General features: G+C 49.1%; 1 protein-coding gene and 1 long non-coding RNA gene across 2 annotated transcripts in view; both read right to left on the reverse strand.

Moving 5' to 3' along the window:
- Positions 1 to 10,261, reverse strand: part of LOC132467918 (uncharacterized) — a 185,981-nt gene that overhangs the window by 126,347 nt on the left and 49,373 nt on the right. The gene's annotated exons all lie outside the window — the stretch shown is intronic.
- Positions 1 to 10,261, reverse strand: part of adgrb1a (adhesion G protein-coupled receptor B1a) — a 78,667-nt gene that overhangs the window by 25,982 nt on the left and 42,424 nt on the right. Inside the window, exons 4-16 of the mRNA XM_060065252.1 lie at positions 9,990 to 10,094; positions 9,070 to 9,240; positions 8,111 to 8,275; positions 7,180 to 7,344; positions 6,422 to 6,586; positions 6,076 to 6,177; positions 5,887 to 5,993; positions 5,343 to 5,537; positions 5,127 to 5,195; positions 4,444 to 4,552; positions 3,471 to 3,614; positions 769 to 773; positions 272 to 348 (exon numbers count right to left, since the gene is read on the reverse strand). Of these exons, the coding sequence (XP_059921235.1) occupies positions 272 to 348; positions 769 to 773; positions 3,471 to 3,614; positions 4,444 to 4,552; positions 5,127 to 5,195; positions 5,343 to 5,537; positions 5,887 to 5,993; positions 6,076 to 6,177; positions 6,422 to 6,586; positions 7,180 to 7,344; positions 8,111 to 8,275; positions 9,070 to 9,240; positions 9,990 to 10,094 (1,579 nt within the window). The remainder of the gene's footprint in view (positions 1 to 271; positions 349 to 768; positions 774 to 3,470; positions 3,615 to 4,443; positions 4,553 to 5,126; positions 5,196 to 5,342; positions 5,538 to 5,886; positions 5,994 to 6,075; positions 6,178 to 6,421; positions 6,587 to 7,179; positions 7,345 to 8,110; positions 8,276 to 9,069; positions 9,241 to 9,989; positions 10,095 to 10,261) is intronic.

Genomic DNA, 10,261 nt, shown 5'->3' on the forward strand with positions numbered 1-10,261 from the left:
TGTGTGTGTGTGTGCAAACAAAAATAACACATGCATGGCTACCCTTATCCATAAACACAACCGCAAACATCAAAATAGAAACAAGCGAAACACAAGAAATGGTACAATAGGAAACTCTTCCTAGGCAGATAATGCCTCTAAAATAAAGGTCAAGAATAGTTCAATCAACTCGCTTCACAGTGTGAAGCACTTCAACATGGCGGTAAAGAGGGATGGAGCATGATGTGCATGCTTTTGCATGAATCCCTCGTTTGAAGTCCAACGTCCTTACCTCTGCAGCGACAGAATGCTCCCCAGATTTCTGTACAGAACGATGCCGCTCACGAAGGTTGAAGAGTCACCCCGAATCTTTAACAGAGGAAAGGACAGTAAGCCCACACTGGAAGGCACATGCCAACATTCACCAAAAAGCATCCACACGAAAACAGGACAGCATTGGCTAGTCAGTGAACAAGGTGGTCAGACCAAAGCCAACCAGCCCAAGCCCTGCTCGAGCAGCAGAGTGGAGAAGAGAGATACCCCTGGCTTTCAGAGCTCCGGGCTGACCCGACAGAGATGGCCCGCTTTTCCCCAAACTGTGGAGGGAGTAGAAAAACATAAAGATAACACTAGCCCTGCTTGTGTCTTTCTCTTTCCTCCTCCTCCTCCTCCTCCTCCTCCTCCTCCTCCTCCTCCTCCTCCTTCTTCTCCTCCTCACCCTCCTCCTCTATTTCAGCCCCAAGAGTTTTTCCTACTGGAGCTGGCCTACATGACTAGTCAGCTATAAACACTGTCTCACACTCTGTGTCACTGCTGCAGTTGTGCTCGCACACGCACGCACACACGCACACACACACACACACACACACACACAGACACACACACACACACACACACACACACACACACACACACACACACACACACACACACACACACACACACACACATAGACACACATATACACATACACACACAAACGCACTCATGCAAAAGTCCCTCATGATGTGCAGACGCAATATGCATGCATTATTCGAGATGTCCATGGGTGTTTTTCATGACATATAGCAGACATCATTTCATCTACACAACTCTCACAGGTTCCCTCCATCCTCCCACCCACTACTGGGAAGAGTTGAGAGGAGGAAAAGCAAGGAAAGTGACGTTTGTCACAGGTAATGGACTGTCCAAACCCCCCCCCCCCCCCCCCCCCCCACTAGCAAAAGACCAGAGGCGAGGTGATGCCAGGGAGGGACGGCAGGGCGGGAGCCAGGAGCAAAGGGGAGCAAGGGCCCCATTGGCCCTCATCATTCCCCCAGATGATCACCACAGGGCTCCGTCTGCTGCTCACTCTGAAGATGTTGCAGCCTCTCAGCCTCACTGTCCTCGCGGAGCTACCAGACAGCCTCAAAGTGCTCTGGGGCAGTGTAAATGCTGCTAGCAGCCTATGAGTTCCCCATGGCTGAGGTGCACTACAGAGGAGAATCACTTTGTGTGTGTGTGTGTGTTTGTGTGTGTGTGTGTGTGTGTGTGTGTGTGTGTGTGTGTGTGTGTGTGTGTGTGTGTGTGTGTGTGTGTGTGTGTGTGTGTGTGTGTGGGTGGGTGTGGGTTATGTAGTGGCTGTATGTTTGTGTGTGCATATGTGTGTGTGTGTATGTGTGTGTGTGTGTGTGTGTGTGTGTGTGTGTGTGTGTGTGTGTGTGTGTGTGTGTGTGTGTGTTTCTGTGTGGTGTAGCGTACTCTTGAGTCACTGTGCATTGGCTGAAGCCCACTGCTGGGCTCCACCAGATCTTATATAACGCAAACATAATAAAAATGAATGAGCCTTCTGGTGGTTGTTGAATAAGGAGATACAATCATAACAATACGCAGGTTAGATGCACTCTGTTAATACAAACCTTAATGCAAAATGCAGGTCTAAATATTTGTTCCTATCGTGGAATTAAGAAAAGTAAGCAAAGTTAATTGAAGTACCATTGTGAATATTATTGGCACAATCACTAGATTTAATAAGTGAATATACCATATATAACATATGGCAAACCTATCATGCAATTTAGTTGACACATTGCAGAAAGCAATGAGCTTATCCAAACACATTCTTTATGCCCCATCTCTGTTGACTGCTGATTCACCAATACGACACAGTGAGGCTTAGTCAATGTTTATGTCAGGGGAAGCACATGTGTAAAGTCGATATATTGTGTTCATCAGACATTAGGTATTTGGCTGAGCATATCCATGTGTGTATGTGTGTGCAAGTGTGCGTGTGCATGTGTATTAATCAAATTGAATGGAAACATGTTCAGCCAATGCCGCGCTGACCGTCAGGTGTCAACAGGTGTCTGTGTTAAATATCCATTTGTGTGTTCGCCGGGTGACGGCCGGCGCTATCAAGCCAACCGCTTCAACACACACACACAGCTCCGAGAGGGCACTCATGCATGAACTTCTGCCCCAGTGGTCTCTCTCTCTATCGTGCTCTACCAAGGATGTTTGCCTGAATTCCGTTATCCAGCGCTTACAGAAGAGACAGCCCGAGTGCCATTTGAGCCCTTGGAGCCCGGCGGGTCTGTACAATGCGTCAGGCGGGCGAGTGATAAGCTTGACAGGCTGCTTATGTCTCCGCAGCCACGGAGACGAGTCTCCCAGCTGGGAGGAAAATGGCAGCTAATTGCCACTGATTGGCGCCTGTTGACTCCTGATTAGGAGTGACGGGCTAATTATCATGCGGCATAGGTGAGAGGGGCCGCCCGGAGCTGTGAGAATCATCCCAGGTGCCAAACAATCCGCCGGTAAACACTCGGAACTAGGTTGCAATACTTTAGTTTGTTTTATCTTTTCTCTCGAGTCCCACATATTGTCTGAGGCCAACTTCTGTGACCAGGTTTTGAATTCTGGCCTGTAGTCTAGTCTGGGGGTGATGATGATGTTGGACTCCAAGACCAGAAGGGTTGTTGGCCCGATCCCCAATGTCCCCAGGCTACCTGTTGGCATCACTGTGCAAGATACGTAGCTCTTCTACTTAAAGGTGCTGTCGGTGGGATTTAAGAGCTGTAATTTGGGTGTAATTAGTTTGAAATGGCATAGCCATCCGTCAGATATTAGTGAGTGAAATGCTCTGTGATATCATCTTTTTCAAGTTAACTGCGCCTGCCTCTGTATGAGCTCATTTAGATTAAAGACTGCTCTTGGCTCATTCCTGACCCATCAGGGCATCTCTTCCCTGATTGGTTTGGGGAAATCCATCTCACCTGTCAATCACAGGTGCGGTAATGCGGTACTACATAATACGTACGTTTGACGTTTTCTTTCAAAAATTGCAATCTTCGGCTCTTTTCCCTCTTTTCTGCTCGTTCTGTTTACAACCCGACTCCTAAATCCTACCTATGCAGCCGGGTTCCTAAATACAAATCACTTTAAGTCGCTTCAGATAACAGTGTCTGCACAATGACTCAGGTGGCAGAAGTAAGCAGTGGTGCTGAACCCACCTGGCTTTCCGTTGGAAAGAATGTTCTTGGAGATGGTGACTCTGTCCTCTGAGCTGCGTGCCCAGTCCACCATGCCCCTCCAGCCCTTCATGGGGAAGCTGATGTCCGCATTGCCCATCACCGGGCGCTTGTGGATGCTAAGCACTGTGGTAGAGAGACAGGTTCCAGCGAGACATAGAAATTATTTTCAGTGTTTCATTCACGACTATATAGTCATACTGTGTATAAAGATACGTGCACACTCTTGTTATAAATGTTCTGTTTTTCAATTGCTAGTACAGTTTTCCCCCGCTGTATCTTGTATTCTTAGAGATAGACTAGACAGATAGGTAGATATATAGATAGACAGATAAATGGTCAGATGGATGTATGAATAGATCCAATGCGATCGGGACAGATCTTTGCCAGGCCTCTGTGCATGCAGTGTGTGGGTGTGTGTTTTTCACAAAGTTAACAAAGGGACTCAGGGGTCAAATGCTGGTACACCCGTGTTTGACAGCGTGGGTGGCTAGTTGGCTCCAGACAAGCGAACTGGCATAGCTATTAATAGGCCATCAGTCCCCCATTACCCGTCGCTGTCAGTAGCTGTCTACCTACTCAAACCCAACACTGTTTATCTCCATGCCAGCAAGGTCAAGCAAATCAACTGTGCTCACCACAAACTTTATTTTTCCTTGGTTGTACTCAGGGGTAAAATGATTTGTTATTGGACTCAAGCAACAACATCTAGTCATTGTGAATCAATAAGGAGTCGCATTCCCATGAACTTGTCAATTCATTTCCATCCTTTGCTATGGCAATAGCCTCTAGGCAGTATTGCCTTGTGCATATGTGTTTCTCGGATATTTCACATGTAACATATTCCGAATGAAAATAAACATGAATATGGCAGAACCTTCCATATAACAGGTAAAGCAGGGCAGTCTTATTATAATATAATAATAATAAATACTGTGATAAGAAGACAGCCCACCTAGGTTTTCGGTGACCTCGTACATGTCCTGGAAGTCTTTCATCCTCAGGCCGATGACGTCCACAAAGTCCTCGATCAGACGAAAGAGCTCCTTGATGTTGGGACCAAGCTGGAACAGATTGGAGTATTTTTGGGTACTTTGGTAAAAAACCCTAACTACCACGAGATCTTGGTTAACACACAGACTCATTCTTCTAATTGTGTCATTCTGTTTCCAATTATGGCCAGGAAACGAGTCATGTGGCGGCCCCTTTGGTTTAGTTTAATTTAACAAAAGATTTCATTCATTATTGTTCTTGATAGATGACAATGCATCAACTATATTCCCACATGCATCATTTGTCCTGACGTGGCTCCTGAGCCAGTGTGTGAGGCCCCCTAGAGCCAGTCAGCGGACACACACTTCACTAAGGCAAGCATGGGCAAACAGCAAGCTAGAGCGTGGTGACTATGGGCTGCTGAATAGATTCATTAAGTAATCAAGCATGCTACACCAGCCGGATCGCTTTGCCGATGGCTTTATAAGAATCTAAATTTAAATAATCTTTTATTTTTTATTTGTCCCTCCATTTACTTAGGCACACACCAAGGACATTCTGAACCTTCGTCTAAGCGTGTTTTAGTCCTCTGCCAAGGGGAAGATGTGTGAGTGAGAGAGATGAAGAGGTGTATAGCGCCCTCACCAGCTGTGCCTCTTCCCATCTCTCCCGGTTCTCCTCCATCAGCAGGTTACTAACGGACTGGACAAAGTTCTGAAAAGCAACACAACTGATCAGGCGTGGTCGGGTGGTGAGTGGACTTAGGAGACATAAAGCGCAGTTCACTGAAATCTGAAATGTAAATAATGAAGGTGAATTCGTATCATAATATCTTCTGTTCTCTCGGTCCTGCACACCTACCCGCATGTCAGCGGTGCTGGGGCTGTAGTAGGCCCTTCGGAAGATCTCGGTCATGTTCTTCAAGACGTCTACTATGGCCAGCAGGTCGCCACTGTAGCTGGTCCCGTCACTGGATGTCACCCTCAGCTTAGTCATCACCTCTGAAACTCCATCTCCCACGAGGCCCCGCTGTGCCTTTGATAAGTGTTCCCGAGTCTGACAGAAGGGAGCCGGATCAATTAGCCTTTAGGATCATCGCTCTCGGGGGGACACCGATTGGCTTGCTGAGGGCTCATTTTACAGCTTTGTTTCATCTTATGAGCAAACATCTTCTTTCTTTTTTGTTGCTGCATTTCCCTTGAGAGAATCCGGAGCTATAGCGATGTCAGCATGATAAAAAGCCATTTGAAAACAACAACCACCTGTTGAGCTTTTCAAAAACCGACTGTAACAGAACCGGTGTTCTCCGGTTCTGTTACGTAGATAATACGGACACTTAATGACTCAATGCATTGTTGTGTCAGTCACCTGACTCACACATGCCAGAACCCCTCTCCCTTCTTACCAGAGTTTGAATGCTACGGTAATCATTCGATATGCACTTCATAAAAGTCGGATTCTCCCAGTAGGCGATGCCTTCCTCGTCGAGCGAGCAACGGCGCAAGATGAGTCCTGTAGGGAGATGATGACAAGTGTTTAGAGCAGAGGTCTCCCTTCTGCCGGATGACATAACAGAGGGCCGGGGGTCACTCACCCATCGCGTTGGGTGGGCAGCGAACCGCGGCGGTCTCGCCGGCGGTGGTCATCTTCCACACCACGTTGGAGAAGTTGTCCTCCCCGCATATCTCGTGAGGTTCTACATGCGGAACGGGTGAGAAGGGATGCAGAGGATACGTACTTTAAAGTTCTCTCCCTTTCCAACATCGCATCTGTCCGTCCGTCCGTCCGTCCGTCCGTCCGTCCGTCCGTCCGTCCGTCCGTCCGTCCGTCCGTCCGTCCGTCCGTCCGTCCGTCCGTCCGTCCGTCCGTCCGTCCGTCCGTCCGTCCGTCCGTCCGTCCCCCCCTCCCCCCACCGCACAGTGACTCAGCAGGGGTCCTACCAGGGCACCTCTTCTCGTTGCACTGCCGGACCTCCTCCTGCTCCCCAGGGCAGGGCTGACCCCCGAAGATGGGCCCTGAGCAGACCCTCTGTCTCTGCTGGCTACCGCCCCCGCATGTCTTAGAACAGCCGGTCCACAAGGTCCACGGCTGCCATTTTCCATCCACTGTAACCAGAGGCCGTATGTTGTGATAGGTCAAGAATGTACAAGTTTGAGGCAATGCAAGTTAATTCATATAGCAGTAATAAAAGTAATGCAATGTTCTTTGCAACCAAATAACCCCCCCCCCTCCAAAAAACAAGAAATGGAAACCGATACCGAAAACAATATTTGAAATTGAATTTGTTCAAATGAATGGATTATTAGATAAATATAGCCAATTGATAAATATTCATCACATACGGATCAGACATATTAATACCCGCACCTGCATACAAACTTAAACTTCTAAAAGAAAGCAGCAGTGAAAATGAACATTTTGAGCCTACACTTAAAAGTGGACAAAATTGGGGCTAGTCTCTAGCTTTCAGGAAGTCTGTTCTAGCTGGTTGCAGGCTAGAGACCACCTCGCCATGTCCTAACCCTCCTGACCAGAAGCCATTTCCATATGACCCTAATGGCCTAGAGGGCCTGTGTTTCACGAGCATGTCATTCATGTATTTCTCAGAACCTGGATTGATTTGTTGGTGAGCGTTTTTAAAATCAATTTTTCGGGGAATTCGAAGAGCAGATCTGTCATCGCCGCGCTCCCTCGTTACCTGGACAATCTCCTAGCACGCAGTCCACTGTCTCCAGCCAGCCTCCGTGGCACTCGGACCCCCCGTAGGAGGGCCCGTTGCACTCCCGCGTGCGCTGGGTGGTCCCGTTGGAGCAGGTCGTGGAGCAGGAGCTCCAACTGGACCACTCGTTCCACACGCCGTCCACTGAGCAGGCACAGGGATGGAAGGAGACAACGATTTAACGCAAAGCGAGCCAAGGAGGCATGGTGCATTATTCACATGGGGGGTATTCCAACTGATGAACTCTCCATTTGAATTAGCTGATTTGCCCACCAGAGGGGAAAGATACAACTTGCAATGTAATTGCCTTCAAACATAAACAGTTGGATGGATGGAGTATGGATTTGCTTCATTTTATGTGTCGATATGCTATGTACTGTTTTAATGTGACTGTGGTCAAAAGCACATTTCTGCTCCAGGCTGGACAATAAAGTCATATTCTATTATATTCTAACTGTTGTAATCCCTGGTGTGTTGGCTGTTTGGAATGACTGTTTCTTGACCTTATAGCACATTGTGCGTTTTTCATTTTTGTACCCCTTTTTTGAAACATTATCATCGTGAGAGTTTAGTTTGAAAGGGTGTAGTCCAAATATAAACTAAGAATATAATATAGAAAAATCAGTCATAACGACTTAAGAAAAACACTTTTGTCTTTAACATGAATTCACAATAGGGAACCCCATTCATAATGCCTCTCAGCTCATTTCACAATGCCACTCTACCTCACTGTTCCTTGCTCAACAATGAAAAGTACAAATGAAATTAAATGAATGAATATGAATGTAATCTCAAAATCTCTCAAAAGAAATCAACTCTTTAAGTACAAAACTGTGTGTCAAGCTGTGTGGCATGAAAAAGACCAATTATGAACCCAATTCTCAAAATAGCCAAGAAAACGATTCCTTACCTGGACAAACCGCAATGTTGCAGAACTTGTTCTGTTTGTCCGGTCCTGGACAGGGGTCTCCCCCAAACTGTGGGGGCTTACAGGAGCGTGTGCGTTCCCGGTGGCCCCGTCCACAGGTGGAGGAGCACAGGCTCCAGGGTGACCACTCGTCCCAGACTCCGTGCACTGCAATCAGAGCGGCTAGGGTATGATTTATAGACAGAAAGACACAGACGAAGCTGCGAGGCAGCGACGCACAGCCTTCACCATGCTGGTTGTTTGTACAGGGGGCTCAGAGGTCACCACAGCGGCCTCTGTATGTGGTTCGTGCTCAAACACAACTAGGGCCGCTTTATTGCCCTAGCGTGCAGTATATATGTATGTGTTCTCTGTGTGTTCATGGGGCTGGGATCCCCACGGGGTGATCTGCTACTCACCTTTCATGGTCGGCGAGCAGGGCGCTGCTGCTCAAACACGGCGTTTGATACTTAGCAAGCCTTCCCACAAGGCAGAATAAAAAGGTTCAGCGCAGTGAAAAGATCTCGGGCACGGGGCATTGCTCTCTGATCAACAAAGAACCGGGGAGCTTAATCGAAAACGTCCGTGCTCTGTCACTGCCCCTGGTCCTGTGGTTGTTGGACAATCTGATGTCTGGCAGGAGACTCTTCCCCTGCTGTTTGAGTGGTCGTAAGCACGCCGCAAAGTGTGTGCGTGTGTGTGTGTGTGTGGGGGGGGGGGGGGGGGGATAAGTGTTGAACAGAAAGTGTGCCAAGAGGTTCAGGGGAGTCTCAATGTTGTGGGGGAGAGGACAGGGGGGCTGTTATCGATAGGGCAGGTGCCGGGAGAAAGCTGGTCAGACGGGGGAAGGCGCCAGGATAAACGCACCAGGGGGGGGGGGGGGGGGGGGGGGGGGTGGGGGTTTGTGGTTGCCAGGAGGGAGTGGAGTTGTGGGAGAGGGGGCCCTCACTAGACGGCCTTACCTGGACAAACAGCCGAGTTGTTGCAGGGTCTCTGCTCCCGCAACGGCCCACTACACTGGGTGATGTAGGAGGAGGAGACGCAGAAACGCGTGCGGCTCTGCCAGCCCTCCCCACAAGTGGCCGAGCACACGCTCCATGCCGACCACTCCTCCCCCGAGGAGGGTGAGTCTACTGGGGAGGGAGGGTGGGTCAGGGAGAGTGGGGGATAACAGGGGAGGGAGGGAAGGGTAAAAAACAAAAAAGGGAAAGGGAGCCAGAGCCGAATTAGCATGCAGGACAGGAACCTCCCCAAGCCCCCGTCCAACTCTGCCATTGGCTGAAAGGTGAGATGGTCGTGGCTGGATGAAGGGCAGGTTGTGTTTCTGTTTGTGTGCTTCGTTTTGTGTGGCTTCGGGGGTCTCCCGCGTCATATCCTTTGCATCGACTTCAAAGGGAAGTCGATGCCACCTGCCTTGGGATATGTCAGTTCAATCGACCAACGGCCATGTTTGCCAGGGATGCACCAGGTGGTGTTTGGCCAATCGGTGAGAAGATGGGGCCATCATGTTTAACCAATATTTGAATGTCAAGATTGCATACTTGACAAAGATGATTTGTCGACTTGCAACAGAAGGATGTAGGGGAATGGAAACTCCGTATGGAATCAGGATACACAGTTAGGGTATGAACTTGTTTTATGACCTCATTCAAAACGATACAGCTTTACAACGATTCAGTCAGGGTCCATGTTGGTATTAATCCCCGCAGGCACTCTCGCACTTTTTTCCAGAGGGGGGGGGGACGGGACGTTTTTGAAAGATGTGCATGTCAAGATGATCTTTTGTGGTTTACCTAGGCTGTCGGTACCGCTGTGCTACCAAGCGTGAACCCCAGCTGGGCGAGGTGACTGATGCTCCCTCCCTGCTCCCCGTTTGTCTTACCTGTCTGTGGGCTCTGCTGTCCACCCCGCACCTTGTCTGCTTCATCACGCTTGCGGTTGTCCACCGAGCGCAGGGACTGGCTGCGAGAGAGCTGATGGGCTTTGCCTAAAAGGGGGCAGTTGGGGAAGATGGGGATCGGGAGGGGATGTGTGGTGGTGGTGGTGGCAAGGCCGGGGTAGGGGGATGAGAGTTAGAAACCTCCGGGGCCTCAGTTGAGTCATGCAGAGCATCATTTCGATGCAGGGGACTCCCTGACGACACGATGGTCAGAC

The sequence above is a fragment of the Gadus macrocephalus genome, chromosome 11 (assembly GCF_031168955.1).
Source record: "Gadus macrocephalus chromosome 11, ASM3116895v1".
NCBI classification, from domain to species: Eukaryota; Metazoa; Chordata; class Actinopteri; order Gadiformes; family Gadidae; genus Gadus; species Gadus macrocephalus.